Source organism: Phyllopteryx taeniolatus, chromosome 15 (assembly GCF_024500385.1).
Source record: "Phyllopteryx taeniolatus isolate TA_2022b chromosome 15, UOR_Ptae_1.2, whole genome shotgun sequence".
Lineage (NCBI taxonomy): Eukaryota > Metazoa > Chordata > Actinopteri > Syngnathiformes > Syngnathidae > Phyllopteryx > Phyllopteryx taeniolatus.
The window spans coordinates 22,577,121-22,598,070 of NC_084516.1; the positions used below are offsets into that span (position 1 = coordinate 22,577,121).

A 20,950-nucleotide genomic window follows, 5' to 3' on the forward strand; every position below is an offset into this window, starting at 1 on the left:
CAGACAGCAGCGGAGGTGGCAGGTGGTTGCGTGGTAACTGCTTCACATGAAAACCTTGGTACCGGGTGTTGTGCCAACTGGTTCCTTCTTCCGAATCATTTTCATAAGAACTTCAAACTGTGAGGCCACCTGTCTCATAATTTTGTCCTGATGTTCTGATAGTCCCGCTAGATGACTTCATCCTGCGCTTGAAGGGCTTTGCGCACCGGGTCTGAGTCTGCTGAGTCCATGTTATGGCCAGTTTGTTCTGTCATGTCAAAAGTAGGGCTGTGAATTTCAAAATAAGAGCAAGTCAATAAAAAAAAAAAAAAAAAAAGATTACGTGTTCAAATAAAGTGCTTAACTTCAGAATAATTATTTGAAAAACAAAATACAGATACTTCATGTTTTGATCATATGGGTAGAAGCAAAATCATGCATTGTAAAAATGCATTATACCTTGATAGAAGGGTTTTCCAGAATTTTGAGGTCAATTTTGGGGGTTCGTATTATACATGGGTTCGCATTTTATAAGAGAAATTATGGTATTTGTTGTTGCGTGTTCCAGTCGTTTCTGGGCAGAAAATGTAAAAGAATATCAATATATAGGTGAACTGTCAAGCCAGATTCCTAGGTATTTGCAGCAATTGACGAATTGAACAGCAGACATTAAAGGCAATATACATGGGTGTGAGACCATTATGGTGCACTATAATAAATAATGTAGTTATTCAATACATTCGTGTCATGTAATCTCATGTTTCTTTCATTCAGACCCAACCGCAAGCACCATTAACGGCACTGGAGAAAGTAATGACTGCGTGCTGCCAGGCCAGGACCCATACGATCTACCCAAAAACAGCCATATCCCCTGTCACTACGATGTGCTACCAACCCGAGAAAGTCCAACATCAGAGCACAAGGAGCTGGATAGTGACTGACAACAGAGACTCACTGCAGAAATAAGTTTTTCACCTGCACAACTGGAAGCATCGAAAGTTTGCATACCCTCTTCCATTTTTGTGATCTTGTGTTTTTATACTTTACTTTTATAACAGTTATAAACAAAGTGGGTATACAAAACGTAATTTTTAAAGTTTGTATTTTCAATTTCAACTTATTTTTTGAACTGATTCAAACTCAACGTAGAATACATTCATACACCTCATATGTAGCAACTGAGAATATTTGGAATAATTCGGATGTTTGCAGGCAGTAGTGAGCCAGTGGTTCGCACTTCTGCCTCACAGTCGAGAAGTTCCGGCTTACTCCAACATTCCAAAAAGGTTCATTCGGTGATTCCAAACGAGCATGCTATGGCACACCAGAGTCCAGAGAGAGAGAGCATGTAGAAAATTATCCAATTTCACATTTGAGATAAGAATGAATATGTACGAATTTTGCAGTGTTGGAACTATTGCATGTCTTTACCGTTATTACAATTGTATAAAGAAAAGAGTGGAATGGGTTTATTGAGTAGTTTGGATCATTTATGCACGTGTATCTGCAGTGTTTGAAGGGCAACAAATGTATTTTGTGAAACACACGATTTTTATAAAGTTGTTTATGTCTTTACCGTTATGCACGTCTGTCTTTGACGTTATAAAAATAAGTGTATTTCAACGGGCCACAAGCATTTTGCTCTGTCAATAAGGATTGCCTTTGCTATGAATGCTTCAAATAACTTTTTGGAAATAGGACCTAGAGCGTGGCTGTTTCAGCATGGGAGACATTTACCCATACAAAACATACAAACATGGTAGCGAAGCCTGTTTTTGGATGAACATTTACTAATCGTATCAGCCAAAGTTCTGCTTGTTGTCGAGTGAGTGGCGCCTCCTGCTGCCATACAGCACTCGTTTCTCAAGTTTGGGTTTTGCAACTCACAGCAAAAACTCAGCCAATCGACGGCTCGTATTTAAAAACAATTTTAGATGGCAGGCGGTGCAATAAACCAGTGTTGCCATTCATAGTACAGAAAGTCATGGATAAATATTCTCTCGTTTTGAATTTAATGCCCGCAACACGTTCCAAAACAGCTGGGACAGAGGCAACAAAAGACTGGGAAAGTTGAGGAATGCGGGGGGGGGGGGGGGTGGGGGGGCGACATCTGTTCGGAACATTCCACAGGTGAATGGGTGAATTGGAAACAGGTGTGTATCATGATGGGGTATAAAAAGAGCATCCCTGAAAAGTTCAATTGTTTACAAGCAAGGATGGGGTGAGGTTCACCAATTTGTGAACAAGTGCGTGAGCAAATAGTCCAACAGTTGAAGAATGTTCCTCAATGTACAATTGCAAGGAATTTAGGGGTTTCATCATCGACGGTCCATAATATCATCAAAAGGTTAAAGGCCAAAAACCCGTGCCCGTGACCTTTGATCCCTCAGTAAATACAGTTCGGCGCTACATCCGTAAGTGCACTTAAAACTCTACTATGCAAAGCAAAAGCCATTTATCAACAACACCCAAGAGCGCCGCAGGCTTCTCTGGGCTCGAGCTCATCTGAGATGAACTGACGCAAAGTGGAAAAGTGTTCTGTGGTCTGACGAGTCCACATTGCAAATTGTTTCTGGAAATCATGGACGTCGTGTCCTCCGAGCCAAAGAGCAAAAGGACCACGCGGATTGTTATCAGCGCAAAGTTCAAAAGGCAGCAAATGTGAGTGCCCATGGCGTGGGTTTTCTTCTGTTTTATGTGGAAGAGTCAAGGTAACACTGTGCCATGCGTGCCATTGTTTTTGTTTTTTTTCAGCATTGCACATTGATGCAACATTTCATTCAGACAATGGGTACTTCACTTATCATAATCACAAATATCAGTTCATTTCCCGTCTAAAGAAAAATCCTAAATCATCAGCCCCATTTTTCTTCTTTACTAATCATTCATACGTATTGTTTTTGTACATACAGTATTTACAGAATAATCTCCACTATGACTACAATATTTGCTGCCATTTACAGTAGCTCTGCATAGAATGTTTTTTTCTTTATATGTTATTACTGTAAATTGATATTTTTTTTTTTTTTCATATTGCGGCCAATTTCTGTCATTGCCTCGATATAATCGTCATAATATGATGGCCTTAGTATTTTGTATCTCTCTTGCCAATCCAGAGTTCCCATGCGCTCCAAGGTTGACCGTGACCTAATGACCCACTTTTAACTAGTTAGTAGAAAACATAAAGGCACAACAATGGATCACTGCAGTTTGTGACGTGAGCTCAGTTTCTGGATTAGATTTCTTGTACAAACTTGTACAATCTGAAATCATTCGTATACAATAAAATAACTTTTTTTTAAAAATTATTATTCCATTATGATTTCTGTAAGCCATTAGTATTATTGCCTGTCTTAACCTGGGATGGAAAAACCATTTCAAGACACTGTATTTGGAATATGTTAGAAATGATGTAAATAATGTACAGTATATACTTTGATCTGGTCTGATGTAAAAATAAAAAAACGCTGTCTTGTTTCTGCATACCAGATTATGGTTTTTATAGGGTTTCAGTTGTGTAGCCATTTTATTTCCCAATCTGCTATTATGTTGTTCGTATTCTTGTGACAACTTGTGTTTTGCTCATCTGAGTGGGGTCACATTGAACATACAGTGGATGTAAAAAAAAGTGCACACACCCCTGTTCAAATGGCAATTTTTTTGTGCTATAAAAAAAAAAAAAAAAAAAATGAGCCCAAGATGGATCATTTCAGAATTTTTCCCAGCAAAGCTCAGATGTTCATGTCGTCTTTTCCTGACATTTCTATAGTCCCATTTTACAGCACAAGCAATGGTTCACAGAGAGCTTCCACTGCATCAGAGCGATCTTATTGGTAAAAGGTATTGGTCAGGAGAAGGTTACAAAAGAATGTACAGAGCATTTATATAAGTACAGGATATAATGTATGTCACACCGATTGTGGAAATCTTTTTGAACTGATTTAGAAATGGTTTTGTTGTTGCCTGTAATTGGTTCTTTACGCCTCTTGTTTTGAAGGGAAAGGGTTGGTGGAAAGGGTCGGGAGGGATCGGTGTTGGTACAATAAAAGATATGTTGGTCTTCTGTGGAGTTTGTGAATTATTATCACATTTGACGCACCGGTTTAATCAATAAAAAGTTCCAAGTCGAGCTTCCCCTGAGTCGCGAACTAGACCCCAAGACAGAGGTGGGACCAAGTCATTGCTTTGCAAGTCAAGTCAAGCCCCAACTCGAGACACGCAAGTCTCGAGTCGAGTTCGACTTCTACACTTTGTTTTGATTCCTTTTTAAGTCATTTCGATTCCAATTTAACAACAAAGTAATAATATGTCATGGGTCTGGGGATCCATGACACAGCTCTGGTCGATCATATCAACAATAGGGGTCTCCCACCACAGGAACCTTTGCAGAAACACCCCTAGCTACCCTGTGACATATTCAGTGTTCTATTTTTTTTTCCATTGATTTATTAGAATCGCGATGGCGTCTTCGCGAGGACTCGGTCTTTCCATCGCGGCACCTGATTGGCTGCTGTGACCGCCAATAGCTGACCGCCTTCTTCCACTCATTGCCGCTGCTTGTCAAATGTTTTGCAACAGTTTTTTTTTTGTTTTTTTCTCCTTCCTTCCTTCGAGTGGGATTTGAACAGCGAGATGCTAACTGTTGTGTTTACGAGTATTTTAGCGGCTTCGGTGGCTCTCGTTCTCTATCACAAAATATGTTATCCGTTTTTATGGGCGGATTTCAAGTATTACTTGAAACTGCGGATGTACAGCAAGTCGTTGCAAGCTCGCATGCGGCAAGGAGTCATCACGTATCTGGACTGCTTTCTCCTCCAGGCGAGGAGGAACCCGAAGAAGCCTTTCATTATCTTCGAAAACCAGAAGTTGACGTACCAGGATGTGGACTTAAGAAGCAACCAGTTTGCGAACGCGTTCGGCGAGAGCTCTTTGGAACCAGGACACATTGTCGCTGTGCTGATGTGCAACGAACCGGATTTTGTTTGCGTATGGCTGGGACTGTGCAAACTGGGATGTCAAGTCGCCTTTCTCAACACCAACATTAAAGCCAAATCTCTGCTCCACTGCATTCGGAGTTGTGCAGCCAAGACCCTTGTGGTGGGCAAAGGTATTGCACAATTACGCTCACGATGTGCTCCTCCGCCTCACAGTTCGGAGGACCCGGATTCAAATCAAATTGCGCACACAAACCCGAGCCCCCTCCCACATTTTGCATTTGCTATTTAGATGTATTGGGATTTTAGAGCTGAGAACAATAGTGACAGCACATCTGTGTTTGATTGATCTGTATCGTAATACCGGTTTGGCGCATCGCGTCTGTTTATGCAGGTCTAGCTCATTTGGTGGAGGTGGTGCTGCCCGACTTACAGGAGGACAACATATCGGTGTGGTTAGTACGTCACTCGTCGCTTTCTGATGGTTTCATCGGTTTACTTGATAAGGTGGAAAACATGTCGACAGAGAACAGAAGCGGGCCGCTTAAAGTCGACGTCATGTCCAACTTCCTCTTCATATTTACATCAGGAACCACAGGTATTGCATGAATATTTTATCCACTCCGAAATAAGTATTAAATACAAAAATACAAAAGTAAATCGGGTATCCTTTTCCTTTCACCTCACAGTTATGCACCACTTTGTGTTGGCCTATCACATGAAAGCCCAATGAAATACATTTACATTTGGGTGTTGTCATGTGACAATATGCGGAAACGTTCAAGGGGGTATTCATATTTTGGAATACCCTCATACTGCGCATCCATCTGTCCTACAGTATCTGCCTGTTTTTGGGGTTTTTTTCCCCCCCCTGTCTGCGTCCGTTAGCATTGTCGACTCCTCAACTTCCATCAACTCAAGAGTGTGGAACCAATTCCGAAATGTTATACCTTACGCTCTAAAGTCCAATTCACCGAATACTGACAACTGAAACTGTTCATGTCAGCACTAAATGACAGTATGTCCCTTGTCACGGCCAGGTTTCCCAAAGGCGGCACGTGTGGGGCATCTGAAAGCCATCATGAGTATGGCATTCTTTCACATGTGCGGAGCGACATCTGATGACATCATATACATCACCCTTCCTCTTTACCACATGTCTGCTTCCCTGTTAGGCATTGGAGGATGCATACAGCTTGGTAAGAACGTCTGAGAAGAGAACGCAAAAGCTGAGCAATCGCACGATGACATCGCTTGCCGCATGCCTCCGCGCGTGTGTGTGCTCTGCTTCTGTGTTCGGTGTGCAAGGAAATGTACATCACAGTTTAACATCACCCGACCCGTGTGAGGATAAGCGGTATGGAAAATGAAATGGATGAGTATTTAAATTGTTGGTAGTTATTATCCATCAAAAGGTCATAATTGTTTGTAAGAAAAAAATTCAGAATTGTTTTTTTATTTTAAATTTTTTTAAATTATTATTATTATTATATATTTTTTAAATTTATTAGTTTATATTTTTTTATTTAAAAAAAATTCAGAAATAATTTTTTTCAAACTTTTAAGGAAAAAATGTCTTTACCGTGAGGTGTCCGAAATGAAGTTTCCATGATATGCAAAATGTTTTCTGAAGATGCTCATTACATTTTTTGACTGAATAGAATTTTTCTCCTATTGCTTAATATTCCTTTTCCATGAAAAATAACACAAATGCATGTTAATTTCTTCAAAGTTCCTTTTTTTGGGTTCTTTTACAAACGGTCCTTCTGTGTCACTCAAGCTGTCTTTACCGTTAATGCCGTTGGAGAGAGCCTCATTATGTTGTTGCAATGCTTCAGAGGGATCTGTTAGCTGAAGGCAGCCATTTTGCATTCACACAATAGCAGACAGCAAAATAAATAGTGTTCTTACTGACATTCATTCATTCATTTATTCATTTTCCGTTCCGCTTATCCTCACAAGGGTCGCGGGTGTGCTGGAGCCTATCCCAGATATCTTCGGGCGAGAGGCGGGTCATACCCTGAACTGGTCGCCAGCCAATCGCAGGGCACGTAGAAACAAACAACCACTCGCACCCATATTCACACCTACGAGCAATTTAGAGTCTTCAATTCGCTCGAAGGCGAGCGCCTGGTGGCCGGGCCTGCACCCATGCGGCTCGGCCGGGCACAGCCCGAAAGGGTTACGTAGGTCGGGAAGTTGCCCACAGTGAGAGGCGCTGAGCAGGTGTGGGTATTCTTATTGCCCCCCTGCTGAGTGCCTGTACGTTGGGGTTGACCCCGGTGGACGAGAGGGTAGCCTCCCTCCGCCTTCGGGTGGGGAGACGGGTCCTGACTGTTGTTTGTGCCTATGCACCAAACAGCAGTTCAGAGTACCCAGCCTTTTTGGAGTCCTTGGAGGGAGTGCTGGAGAGCGCTCCCGCTGGGGACTTCATCATTCTGCTGGGGGACTTCAATGCTCATGTGAGCAATGACAGGGAGACCTGGAAGGGTGTGATTGGGAGGAACGGCTGCCCGATCAGAACCCAAGTGGTGTTCTGTTATTAGACTTCTGAGCTCATCACGGATTGTCAATAACTAACACCATGTTCAAGCATAAAGGTGTCCATGCGTGCACTTGGCACCAGGACACCCTAGGTCGCAGTTCGATGATCGACTTTGTGGTCGTGTCATCGGTCTTGCGGCCGCATGTCTTGCATACTCTGGTGAAGAGAGGGGCGGAGCGGTCAACTGATCACCACCTGCTGGTGAGTTGGCTCCGATGATGGGGGAAGATGCCGGTCTGACGTGGCAGGCCCAAACGTATTGTGAGGGTCTGCTGGGAACGTCTGGCAGAATCCCCTGTCAGAAGGAGTTTCAACCACCGGCAGAACTTCACCCACATCCTGCGGTAGGCGGCGGGACATTGAGTGGACCATTTTCCGTGCCTCCAATGCTGAGGCGGCCGACCAGAGCTGTGGCCGTAAGGTGGTCATTGTCTGTCGTGGCGGGAATCCCCATACCCGTTGGTGGACACCAACGGTGAGGGATGCCGTCAAGTTGAAGAAGGAGTCCGATCGGGCCTTTTTGGCCTGTGGGACCCCTGAGGCAGCTGATGGGTACCGGCTGGCCAAGCGGAATGCGACTTTGGTAGTCGCTGAGGCAAAAACTCGTGCATGGGAGGAGTTCGGTGAGGCCACGGAGAACGACTTCCGGACGGCTTCGAGGAAATTCTGCTCCACCATCCGGCATCTCAGGAGGGGGGAGCAGTGCACCATCAAAATTGGGTATAGTGGGGATGGGGCGCTGCTGACCTCGACTCGTGGCGTTGTGAGTCGGTGGGGAGAATACTTTGAAGACCTCCTCAATTCTAGCAACACACCTTCCCACGAGGAAGCAAAGTCTATCATCTCTGAGGCGGGCTCTCCTATCTCTGGGGTTGAGGTCACCGAGGTGGTTAAAAAGATACTCTGTGGCGAGGCCCTGAGGGTGGATGAGATTCGTCAAGAGTTCCTAAAGGCTCGGGATGTTGTGGGGCTGTCCTCGTTGACACACCTCTGCAACCTCGCGTGGACATCGGGTACAGTGCCTCTGGATTGGCAGACTGGGGTGGTGGTCCCCCTTTTTAAGAAGGGGGACAGGAAGGTGTGGTCCAACTACAGGGGGATCACACTCCTCAGCCTCCCTGGTAAGTTCCATTCAGGGGTGCTGGAGAGGAGGGTCCGTCGGTAAGTTGAATCTCAGATTCAGGAGGAGCAGTGTGGTTTTCGTCCTGGCCGTGGAACAGTGGACCAGCTCTTCACCCTTGGCAAGGTCCTCGAGGGTGAATGGGAGTTCGCCCAACCAGTCTACATGTGTTTTGTGGATTTTGAGAAGGCGTTCGAGCGTGTCCCTCAGGGAGCCCTGTGGGTGGTTGCTCCGGGAGTATTGGGTACCGAACCTCCTGATACGGGCTGTTCGGTCCATGTACGACCGGTGTCAGAGTTTGGTCCGCATTGCCTGCAGTAAGTCGAACTTATTTCCGGTGACGGTTGGACTCCGCCAAGGCTGCCCTTTGTCACCGATTCTGTTCATAACTTTTATGGACAGAATTTCAAGGCGCAGCCGAGGCGTACAGGGAGTCCGGTTTGGTGGCCTCAGTATTGCATCTCTGCTTTTTGCAGATGATGTGGTTCTGTTGGGTTCATCAAGCCGTGATCTCCCACTCTCACAGGAGTGGTTCGCAGCCGAATGTGAAGCGGTTGGTGAGAAAATTAGCACCTCCAAATCTGAGACCATGGTTCTCAGTCGGAAAAGGGTGGCGTGCCCTCTCCAGGTCGGGGATGAGATCCTGCCCCAAGTGGAGAAGTTCAAGTATCTTGGGGTCTTCTTCACGAGTGAGGGAAGATTGGATCGGGAGATCGACAGGCGGATCGGTGCAGCATCTGCAACGATGCGAACTTTGCATCGATCCGTTGTGGTAAAGAAGGAGCTAAGCCGAAAGGCGAAGCTCTCAATTTTCCTATCCTCACCTATGGTCACGAGCTGTAGGACCGAAAGAAGAAGATCCCAGATACAAGCGGCCGAAATGAGTTTCCTCCGCAGGGTGTCCGGGCTCTCGCTTAGAGAGAGGGTGAGAAGCTCGGACATCCGGGAAGGGCTCAGAGTAGCGCCGCTGCTCTTCCGCATTGAGAGGAGCCAGATGAGTTGGCTCGGGCATCTGTTTAGGATGCCTCCCGGACTTCTCCCTGGTGAGGTGTTCCGGGAACATCCTACCTGGAGGAGACCCCGGGGACGACCCAGGACACGCTGGAAGAGACTACATCTTGCCTGGGAACGTCTCGGCATCCCCCCGGAAGAGCCGGAGGAAGTGGCTGGGGAGAGGGAAGTCTGGGCTTCCCTGCTAAAGCTACTGCCCTCGCGACCTGACCTCAGATAAGCAGAAGAAAATGAATGAATGAACGACCCTCATAATCATCTCTGCAACATGGAGTTTATAGATTACTAATGCTGCTTGTCTGCCTTATTTTTTTCTTCATTTCTATCGAAGGTGCAACTTGTGTCTTAAAGAAGAAGTTTTCAGCCAGTCAATTTTGGAAGGACTGTGTGAAATACAATGTGACAGTGGTGCAGTACATAGGAGAGCTCTGTCGATATCTGGTCAACCAAGCCGTGGTAAGATGACATTTAAAAACACTTTTTCACCCTCATTTTTGTCTCGTTGTTCCAATGTAGCAGTTGCTTAAGAATGGCGTGGAATACTGATTTATTTGAATTACATTCCTTTTGATGTTTTATGTACTCGTGTCAGGTCATGTCAGGAAAATAATACTAGATCACTGACTGTATGACAAAATTCTGAATTATTTCCTCACTATTATTCTCGGATTTAAGCAATAAAAACAAAAAAAGCTTCCAAAAAAGCTGGGACAGGGTCATGTTTACCACTGTGTTACATCACCTTTTCTTTTAACAACATTCAATAAAGGTTTGGGAACTGAGGACACTAATTGTTGAATCTCTGTAGGTGGAATTATTTCCCATTCTTGCTTGATGCACAGCTTCGCCGGTTCAACAGTCCGGGGTCTCCGTTGTCGTATTTCACGCTTCATAAGCCACACATTTTCAATCGGAGACAGGTCTGGACTGCAGGCAGGCCAGTCTTGAACCCGCACTCTTTTACTACGAAGCCACGCTGTTGTAACACGTGCAGAATTTGGTTTGGCATTGTCTTGCTGAAATAAACAGGGGCGTCCATGAAAAAGATTTTGCTTGGATGGCAGCATATGTTTCTCCAAAACCTGTATGTACCGTTCAGCATTAATGGTGCCTTCACAGATGTGTAAGTTACCTATGCCATTGGCACTAACCCTTATCATCACACATGCTGGGTTTTGAACTTTGCACCCATTTTCCTCTATGGCCCGGAGGACACGACGTCCACAATTTCCAAAAACAATTTGAAATGTGGACTCGTCGGACCACAGAACACTTTTCCACTTTGCATCAGTCTTATCATCTTCGATGAGCTCGGGCCCAGAGAAGCTAAATGGCTTTTGCTTTGCATAGTAGAGTTTTAAGTTGCACTTACCGATGCAGCACCGAACTGTATTTACCGACATTGGTTTTCTGACGTGTTCCTGAGCCCATGTGGTGATATCCTTTACACATTGATGTCGGTTTTTGATGCAGTGCCGCCTGAGGGATCGAAGGTCACGGGCATGCAATGTTGGTTTTTGGCCTTGCCGCTTACATGAAGTGATTTCTCCAGATTCTCTGAACCTTTTGATGATATGGACCGTAGATGATGAAATCCCTAAATTACTTGCAATTTTACGTTGAGGAACATTGTCCTGAAACTGTTCGACTATTTTCTCACGCACTTGTTCACAACGAGGTGAACCTCGCCCCATCTTTGCTTGTGAATGACTGAGAAATTCAGGGAAGCTTCTTTTCTACCCAGCACGGTGGACGTCTGGTTAGCAGGTCGAACGGTCCTTTGGGAACATGCTGTCTCGTCAAATGGTCACTGATGGTGTAGTGGTACACTCGCCTGACTTTGGTGTGGGCAGCGTGGGTTCAGTTCCCACTCAGTGTGAATGTGAGTGCGAATGGTTTTCGATAGGCTCCAGCACCCCGCGACCCTAAAGAGGATAAGCGGTGTTGAGAATGGATGGATGGATATCATTTCTAGCTTTGAAAATTGTTCAGTCAGTTTTAAACGCAATCAGATCAGGAATTTTTTCAGGGTTGTATGACTGTTAGTGTGTTCACAATAAATTGAATTATGGATTATCCTAATGGGTCGTTTTTGAAGAATGCACAATGTTTGCAAATACCTTTTTTTTTTTTTTTATATTACTGAGTTAGAAGAATATGGAGTGATTTATTATGCAGGGTGTACATGGATTTGGACAGGACTGAAACTCTTCCAGATTGTTTGGTTTGTATGTGTTTTATATGAGGTATCCACCAAGTTCTGGCATCAATAATTATCCCTCGAAATTTCTTTTCATATACCCTTTCTAAATTGATGCCCTCTATTCCGTAACTGGATGCATTCGGATTTTGTTTTTACGGTTTATATATATCATGGTTTTAGTTTTATTTGTGGTTTATTATTTTTGATTTAGTGAATTTATTTCTGTCAAACTAAGAACTTACTAATTTACAGTGCCGTGAAAAATGATTTGCCCCCACTTTAAACATAAAATGCAGTTTCTAAATGTTTATTTTATTCAGAAAGAGAGAAACAATATTCAAAATTACCTGGCACTGTCATAAATTAACTGTGGCTAATCACATTTTTTGGAAAGTAGAGTTCATTTTCACTGACCACATCCAAGCCTGATTCCCTCCAGACCTGTTCCATCAAGAAATGAAGTTGGCAAAAAGATATCCAAATTTCATGATCCAGAGAAATTCAACAAAAGATTTGAAATAAAGTAATTGACATCTATCAGTCTGGAAAGGATTACAAAGCCATTTCTAAAACTTTAGGACTCCAGCAAACCACGGTGAGAGCCTTTATCTACAAATGGAGGAAACATGGGACAGTGGTGAACCCTCCCAATAGTGGCCGGCCTACAAAAATTTTCCCAAGAGCACAGCAACGACTCATCCAGGAGGTCACAAAGGAACACAGGACAAGTGGAATCATAAAGGACCCCTCCCACCCTGGACACTCACTTTCCCACAAACATGCTGATGTTAGTGCCATCTGCAAAAATTACACATTTAAAAGATTTTTATACATTGCAAATATAATTTATATACATGTTAAATAACATGGCTCCCAGCACTGACCTCTGGGGGATGCCACTCACGAGGTCCAAGCATTCTGACTTATCCATCATCACCAACTGTTGCCTTCTCTGATGTTTATTTTTTTTTTTAAATCTATAAATCTCCAAGTCAGCAATTTTCTATTATCTGTGGATTTAGTGTTTTCTTCTACTTCTTATTTTATTTATGACTGGTTCTGCAATGGACAATTAGAGGGACATGAAAATTGAATGAAACAAGCCAAGCATGTTCTCCTAAATGTTTCATATAATCTGCTGACTATTTGAAGTTAAATTTGAATATTCCTCTATATGTACCGGTAGGTTCCAGAAGAGAAGAGTCACTGTGTTTGGCTTGCAGCAGGAAGCGGGCTTCGGACAGATGTGTGGAAGGCATTTGCCAAACGGTTTAGTACGATCAAGATCAGAGAAGGTTATGGTTTAACTGAAGCCAGCATTGGCTTCCTCAACTACACCGATGAGGTCGGACCCATTGGGAGAGCAAGCTACTTCAACAAGGTCAGGACCTTGATAGGATTTATTAAATGATGAGACCTGTTCTATTGGAAATGCACAAATCAGTCGGAAGTCTTGAATGTTAAGTCATTGCAATCTCCCGTCCGTCCGTAATGTGACAGCCTGAGGTTGTGAACAGTTGGATGGTTGCTGCTAAAATATTTCTGCTTCTGCAGCTTTCAGTACCATTTCAACTCCTGAGATATGACACACAAACATATGAACCATTCAGAACACAGTCTGGAAGATGTGTACAAGCACAGATAGGTAATTCCATGATCTGTACACCATTATGCCAGAAATTCTCAAGTTGAAAGCCATTTTATGAGTTAACACATCACTCATACTTTTTTTTTTTTGGAGCAGGTGAGGCTGGTATCCTGGTAGCTCCAATGACAGCAATGAATCAGTTCTTGGGTTACGCTGGAAATAAGGTCCAGTCTGAGAAGAAGTTGATCAAGGATGTGTTTGTGGTGGGTGATGTCTATTTTAACACTGGAGACCTCCTGCTCCAAGACCACAGAGAATTTATTTACTTCCGTGACCGTATTGGAGACACTTTCAGGTACCAATCAACATCGCTTGTCAGAACACATTTTCTCACGTTAAATTATTTTTCATCTATCCATCCATCCGTTTTCTATACCGCTTATCCTCACGAGGGGCGTAGGTGAGCTGGAGCCTATTCGAGCTGTCTGTGAGCACGAGGACACCCCGGACTGGTCGCCAGCCAATCGCAGGACACATGCAGATACATTTTTATTTTTCATTTTTTTTCAATTCTAGATTACCAATTTTTATTGTTTTTTTAATGCCCCCTGGGTTTTATATGGGAAAATGTCTCATAAGCTGAAACAGCCACACTTGAGGTCCTATTTTCAAAAAGTTATTGCTGATTTAAAATTGTAGGCATTCATAGCAAAGGCAATCCTTATTGACAGAACAAATGGTCGTGGCCCATTGAAATACTCTAAGTAAAGATAAAATATGATAAATAATAATCAAGCATTGAAAATAAAATAAAGTTAAAAGGAAATAAAATAATTTGAAAGTACATTAAAAGGAAAATTAAATATTAGTTAAAAGCTGGGTTTTGAGCCTGTTCTTAAAATCATGAACACCACGGGTAGGTTAGGGTGATGAAGGATAGAGATGGAAATATGTTGACTGGTGCCAGCAGTGTGCTAGCTAGATGGAAAGAATACTTCGAGGAGTTGATGAATGAGGAAAATGAGAGGGAAGGGAGAGTAGAAGAGGTAAGTGTGGTGGACCAGGAAGTGGCAATGATTAGTAAGGGGGAAGTTAGAAAGGCATTAAAGAGGATGAAAAATGGAAAGGCAGTTGGTCCTGATGACATTTCTGTGGAGGTATGGAAGCATCTAGGAGAGGTGGCTGTGGAGTTTTTGACCAGCTTGTTCAATAGAATTCTAGTGCGTGAGAAGATGCCTGAGGAATGGAGGAAAAGTGTACTGGTGCCCATTTTTAAGAACAAGGGTGATGTGCAGAGCTGTGGGAACTATAGAGGAATAAAGTTGATGAGTCACACAATGAAGTTATGGGAAAGAGTAGTGGAGGCTAGACTCAGGACAGAAGTATTTGCGAGCAACAGTATTGTTTCATGCCTGGAAAGAGTACCACAGATGCATTATTTGCCTTGAGGATGTTAATGGAAAAGTACAGAGAAGGTCAGAAGGTGTCTTTGTAGATCTAGAGAAAAGCCTATGACAGAGTACCCAGAGAGGAACTGTGGTACTGCATGCGGAAGTGTGGAGTGGCAGAGAAGTATGTTAGAATAGTACAGGACATGTATGAGGGGAGCAGAACAGCGATGAGGTGTGCTGTAGGTGTGACAGACAAATTTAAGGTGGAGGTGGGACTGCATCAGGGATCAGCCCTGAGCCCCTTCCTTTTTGCAGTGGTGATGGATAGGCTGACAGATGAGGTTAGACTGGAATCCCCGTGGACCCTGATGTTTGCAGATGACATTGTGATCTGCAGTGAAAGCAGTGAGCAGGTGGAGGAACAGTTAGAAAGATGGAGGCATGCACTCGAAAGAAGAGGAATGAAGATTAGACGAAGTAAGACAGAATATATGTACATGAATGAGAGCGGTGGTGGGGGAAGAATGAGGCTACAGGGAGAAGAGATAGCAAGGGTGGAGGACTTGGAATACTTGGGGTCAACCGTCCAGAGCGATGGTGAGTGTGGTCAGGAAGAGAAGAAACGGGTCCAAGCAGGTTGGAACGGGTGGAGGAAGGTGTCAGGTGTGTTATGTGACAGAAGAGTCTCTGCTAGGATGAAGGGCAAAGTTTATAAAACAGTGGTGAGGCCAGCCATGATGGACGGATTAGAGACACTGGCACTGAAGAGACGACAGGAAGCAGAGCTCGAGGTGGCGGAATTGAAGATGTTGAGGTTGGCTCTCGGAGTGACCAGGTTGGATCAAATTAGAAATGAGCTCATCAGAGGGACAGCCGAGGTTCGATGTTTTGGAGACAAAGTTAGAGAGAGCAGACTTCAATGGTTTGGACACATCCGGAGGAGAAATAGTGAGTATATTGGTAGAAGGATGATGAGGATGGAGCTGCCAGGCAAGAGAGCGAGAGGAAGACCAAAGAGAAGGTTGATGGATGTCGTGGGGGAAGACATGAGGGCAGTTGGTGTTCGAGAGGAGGATGCAGGAGATAGGCTTCCATGGAAAAGGATGACGCGCTGTGGAGACCCCTAAAGGGACAAGCCCAAAGGAGGAGAAGATGGGCGGCATGCTAGGGTAGTGTTTAACACAGTGGTTCTTATTCTTGTTGGAGGTACGGAACACCGCAATACGCACATTCACAGAACCCTTCCTAATTCGAAAAATAAAAGATGGTGGATTTCAAATTCAAAAGAGCTATCCTGTATATTTTATTTTCTGTGTAGATTCTCAGTCGACCGTGTCATGGTAATCCGCAAAGGTTGAATCATGGCGACTGGACTGTTCTTGTTTATTGTTCGTTCAACAAACACAAATAGTCCAGTTGCCATGTTTCAACCTTTGCGGATATATATTTGATTTGTGCACAAAAGGAAGCACGCATCAGTTACGCACAAAATCATTATGTGCGAATGGTTGTTTGGACTGGATGTGCACCGCAATTTACTGGCAATCCGCCTCTCATCTCGAATCTGCTGTAACTCTCCCTCGATCCGAATGAGGACGAGCGATTTTGAAAATGGATGGATGAATGAAACATGGTGAAATGACATCTCAAGATATGTCTTCTACAGGTGGAAAGGAGAAAATGTATCCACTATGGAAGTGTCCGAGGCTTTATGTCTTCTTGATTTTATTCAAGAGGCCAATGTTTATGGAGTCAATGTACCAGGTATGTAACATTGTTAATAGTTAATTGCTACACTGCATGATACATGTTGCGTAAATAGAGCAGGATGTTGTTAATTATTTTTTCCATATCATATATTTTTTCTGGGGGTGGGAGTATTGTAACTCTCCATCCACCAACAGTACCTACCTATCTAATGAATAAACCATTGTGTGTTTACTCTTTCACTTATTGAATTCTTTTCGCAGCATGACAGTTGTTGTTTTGATTTGGGCATCAATTGCAGGACATGAAGGTCGAGCAGGCATGGCTGCAATTGTTTTAAAACAGGAGCACACGTTGAATGGTGCAAAACTCTACGACCACTTGGTTGAAACCCTTCCCGCGTATGCCTGGCCATGGTTTCTCCGAATCCAGGTATGGGCACCTTCACACCCGCAGTTTGTATTTTCACAGATTTTTACCTGCTCAACTTGTGTTTTCAGCCCTCTCTGGATGTGACAGAAACTTTTAAGCAACAGAAGGGGAAGCTGGTCCAGGAAGGATTTAACCCAGAGATCACACAGGATCATCTCTATTTCTTAGCTATCACTCAGAAGGACTACGTTCTCCTCGATGTATCTCTATATGAGGATATTGTGTTTGGAAAAATCAAACTATAGTACCTGAGAAAATTATCTGACAAGTAATAAGGGCTCCATTAGAGCAATAATGATTCATACGTTATGAATAGGTAATTAGCAAGTCATTATATTTGGCAATAATGCATTTTAGAGAATAATTCCACTTTTAATTAGTCCCTGCATACCAGCAGTTATTCTTTGCAACATGCCCTTAATTCAGAGTAAAACAATATGCAATATTCTACTCGTTCCTATTTCCTAACACACAATGAATCAATTCCTCTGATCTAACACAAAATAAAGCAAAAACAACAAACAAATGGCCATATACAAAGAAATGTTGACGTCATACAGTAGCACAAACGCAACCAAATACTGTATATAATTATGCAGTCCATCAGGCGGGATCCATACATGTATCCCATGCACAGGGCAATCCGCTTCTTCCGTGACAATCACACCATGTTGTTTGTGGTTCAATTTAAAAACAAAAAAAACAAAAAAAAAACATATATATATAGAGTACAGTGTACAGTATGTTATGCCTCATTTCTCTATCAGGTTCCCCAGGTGTGAAGTTTTTCTGTTGCAAGTTTTTTTATGCGGACGGTGACGCTTAACCTTCATTGCCGATGAATAAATGTGGTTGGATGTTTGGTGGGGGGCGTGGTTGGATGTCTAGTGGGGCCTTAGGTGCAGAAATACAAAAAAAACAGCCACACTTCTGTCAGACTCCCCCAGGGCAGCTGTGGTTACACGAGTAGCTTACCACCACCAGGTGTCACTGAGGAGTGAATGAGTAATGTGTGAAATTGTAAAGTGTCTTTGAGCGCCGAGAAAAGTGCCGTATGTGTAATGCATCATTATTATTGTCCAGTTCAGTCGTGTCGCTCGGTTTACATCACCTTTTCTTTTAACAACATTCAATAAACGTTTGGGAACTGAGGACACCAATTGTTGAAGCTTTGTAGGTGGAATTCTTTGCCATTCTTGCTTGATGTACAGCTTCAGCTGTTCAACAGTCCGGGGTCTCCGTTGTCGTATTTTACGCTTCATAATGCGCCACACATTTTCAATGGGATACAGGTCTGGACTGCAGGCAGGCCAGTCTAGTACCCGCACTCTTTTACTACAAAGCCATGCTGTTGTAACACGTGCAGAATGTGGTTTGCATTGTCTTTCTGAAATAAGCACGGGCGTCCATGAAAAAGACGTTGCTTGGATGGCAGCATATGTTTCTCCAAAACCTGTAGGTACCTTTCAGCAACAATGGTGCCTTCACAGATGTGTAAGTTACCCATGCCATTGGCACTAACACAGCCCCATAGCATCACAGATGCTGGCTTTTGACCTTTGCGTCCGTAACAGTCCCAATGTTTTTTTCCTCTTTGGCCCAGAGGACACGACGTCCACAATTTCCCAAAACAATTTGAAACGTGGACTCGTCGGACCACAGAACACTTTTCCACTTTGCATCAGTCCATCTTAGATGAGCTCGGGCCCAGGGAAGCTGGCGGCGTTTCTGGGTGTTGTTGATAAATGGCTTTTGCTTTGCATAGTAGAGTTTTAAGTTGCACTTACGGATGCAGCACCGAACTGTATTTACCGACAAGTGTTCCTGAGCCCATGTGGTGATATCCTTTACATATTGATGTCGGCTCCAGCTCACCCGTGACCCTATAGTGGGGATAAGCAGCTGGGATAATTGATGGGTGAATAATGGGCCTTTGAGACTTCCCCATTTCACTACTGAACTTCATAACGCTGGGGAACAATTTGAAAAAAAAATTCTGTTGAGTTCGATTTTTATGCTGATTAAAACTAGAATTGGCATGCTGATCCAAAATTGCAGTCAGTTTTTTTTTTTTTTCTTTTTCTTTCAAGCTTACCCTCCAGATAAGCAAATTAAAGCAAATTCCACTGATTAGCTGTAGTAAGACTTGCCAGTTGATTACGATTGGACACATCTACAGCTCCGTGGCAACTTGTTTGTGCACGCACAATTGAGACAGTGCGGTGAGAGGTGTGTACAGCTCCCAATAGGTCAGTACTAAATATCTGCATACAGAAAGCTAGCATAGTAGGAATTAAGAGGATTTGTGCTGGCTTTTCTCTTAACCGTGCAACCATGGGCATACCGTTGTAAGTTTTATTTAGTTTTATGCTGTTTTTTTTTTAGTTTTCATAGCTTGTAACTATTCCATCTTAGTGTTTTATTTACATCGATACATTTTTCATATTTTTAAAGAAAACGATGATCCTGTAGTTCAAAAACCTGGAGTGACAGAAAATTTGAGATCAGTTTTGGATTCCGCACCCAAAGATTAGTTAAAAACAGCTGTCAGACCAACAAAAACTGTGTTGCCCAGTGTAATCATTGTATTTAGTACAGTAGATCTTAGGAATTCATATTGTGGCGCTCCCACACGCATAAATTGTCTGCAAGCAGACAGTGTACATGCAAATGGGAAAATAGGTGACAGGTTTAAATTGGCAAATGTTTGCATTTAATGAGCACATGGCATCAACACGATTCTGAACTGAAAATCGGCCATTTACGCGAAACGTATAGATCATGAGTAGATAAGTCACAGGAGTTGACGAGACCAGAAAAAAAACACTTCCGCCGCTTCTGCTGCTAAGAAGTAACGGTGCTTTTATTCCGTTACAATGCTCAAAATGCAGCTCGCTACTTTTATTTATCAATTATTGCTTATTTATCAACTATTTAGTGTGCGAGACTACGACTTCGACTTCCGCATTGGGCGCTGTTTCTAATTTAACCAAGTTCACCAATCAAACGACACAAGAAAGTCACATGACCTCACACAACGCCTTCTATTGGGCTTTCCGACATAGGTATTACAAATAGATAAACCAGCCCCGGGTCTTTGTCGTGCCTTCGTGGCGGCCATTTTGGAAAGGTCGTTGTTACCGTAAAGGCAACGGCGCGCTACTCGTGTTGTCGTATTTGTCTGGCGCTGTCTGCCCAAACGTGGATATTTCAGCCCACTTATAACTTTAGAAAACACCTTGCAGTAAATTGCAAATGTTTTGTTGTTTATTTAGTTGTTTTATTGTTTATGCTATTTACTCAGTACTTGAGTAATAATTTCACTGTGTACTTTTTACTCTTACTCAAGTAATGTTTTGGAGGACTACTTTTTACTTTTACTCACGTCACATTATTGTCAAGTAACAGTCGTCTTACTTGAGTACAATATTTGGCAACTCTACCTACCTCCTCTATTGCTACTCTTTCGTTTAAGCAACATTTTTGCTCATCAGATCAGCCAGTGTCCTATTTGTTTGTTGCACTGTTTTTTTGTTTTTTGTTTGTTTGTTTATTTTCGAGTTGAGGTGCTGCGTGTCGTGGCCCTGGTTGCGGTCCCAGCGGAACCCCCAAGCACACGTAACATCGGCGATAAGAGCTGATCCGCTTTAATTAGTTTACGTTAATGTTAAATGTATTAAGCGATGGAGCGATTTTAGGGATGACGTCACGACACAGAATGAACTTCAAATTCAGAAATGGCCAATAAAAACACAAAAATCATTGAATTTAGGAAAGTTTTTTTTTTTTTTTTTGAATCACTGCCATTGACGGCTGTTGAATTCGGATATGCACGTTAACATGGAGGACTGGCAGTGAGTGAGTTAATACCAACTGACGTTTCAAGATGGCAGAATGACCATGATAAGCTTGACGGCATCCAACTTCACACGATATGATGAAAATGCTGGAGCCTCTCCCAGCTATCATCGGGCAGGAGGCGGGGTACACCCAGAACTGGTCGCCAGCCAATCGCAGGGCACATATAAACAAACAACCAT

The 20,950-nt window shown here is 43.2% G+C and overlaps 2 protein-coding genes across 7 annotated transcripts in view; both read left to right on the forward strand.

The window, feature by feature from the left end:
* megf10 (multiple EGF-like-domains 10) overlaps window positions 1-4,042 on the forward strand; it is an 81,880-nt gene extending 77,838 nt beyond the window's left edge. For all 5 annotated transcript variants that reach the window (XM_061799533.1, XM_061799529.1, XM_061799531.1 and 2 more), the window contains one exon: window positions 754-4,042. In XM_061799533.1, the coding sequence (XP_061655517.1) occupies window positions 754-920 (167 nt within the window). In that variant the 3' untranslated portion in view covers window positions 921-4,042. The remainder of the gene's footprint in view (window positions 1-753) is intronic.
* A 486-nt stretch (window positions 4,043-4,528) lies between these two features.
* LOC133490354 (long-chain fatty acid transport protein 6) lies at window positions 4,529-18,070 on the forward strand. 2 transcript variants are annotated; one of them, XM_061800321.1, is made up of 10 exons: window positions 4,529-5,086; window positions 5,308-5,511; window positions 5,954-6,112; window positions 9,921-10,045; window positions 12,979-13,173; window positions 13,347-13,437; window positions 13,537-13,735; window positions 16,438-16,535; window positions 16,780-16,910; window positions 16,979-18,070. In XM_061800321.1, exons 1-10 carry the CDS (start codon window positions 4,612-4,614, stop codon window positions 17,153-17,155), a joined length of 1,854 nt encoding a protein of 617 aa, XP_061656305.1. In that variant the 5' UTR covers window positions 4,529-4,611; the 3' UTR covers window positions 17,156-18,070. The 2 variants fall into 2 exon arrangements, with proteins under 2 accessions (XP_061656305.1, XP_061656306.1); XM_061800322.1 differs by having other exon boundaries at window positions 6,089-6,112.
* The last annotated feature ends 2,880 nt before the right edge of the window (window positions 18,071-20,950 follow it).

What these genes read in the sequence shown, in the direction of transcription:
- LOC133490354 (XM_061800321.1), top strand. Translation starts at nt 4,612, where the DNA reads ATGCTAACTGTTGTGTTTACGAGTATTTTAGCGGCTTCGGTGGCTCTC. An exon ending in ATGTGTACAAGCACAGATAG is followed by an intron (nt 13,438 to 13,536) that starts GTAATTCCATGA and finishes TTTTTGGAGCAG; the next exon opens with GTGAGGCTGGTATCCTGGTA. An exon ending in TTATGGAGTCAATGTACCAG is followed by an intron (nt 16,536 to 16,779) that starts GTATGTAACATT and finishes CATCAATTGCAG; the next exon opens with GACATGAAGGTCGAGCAGGC.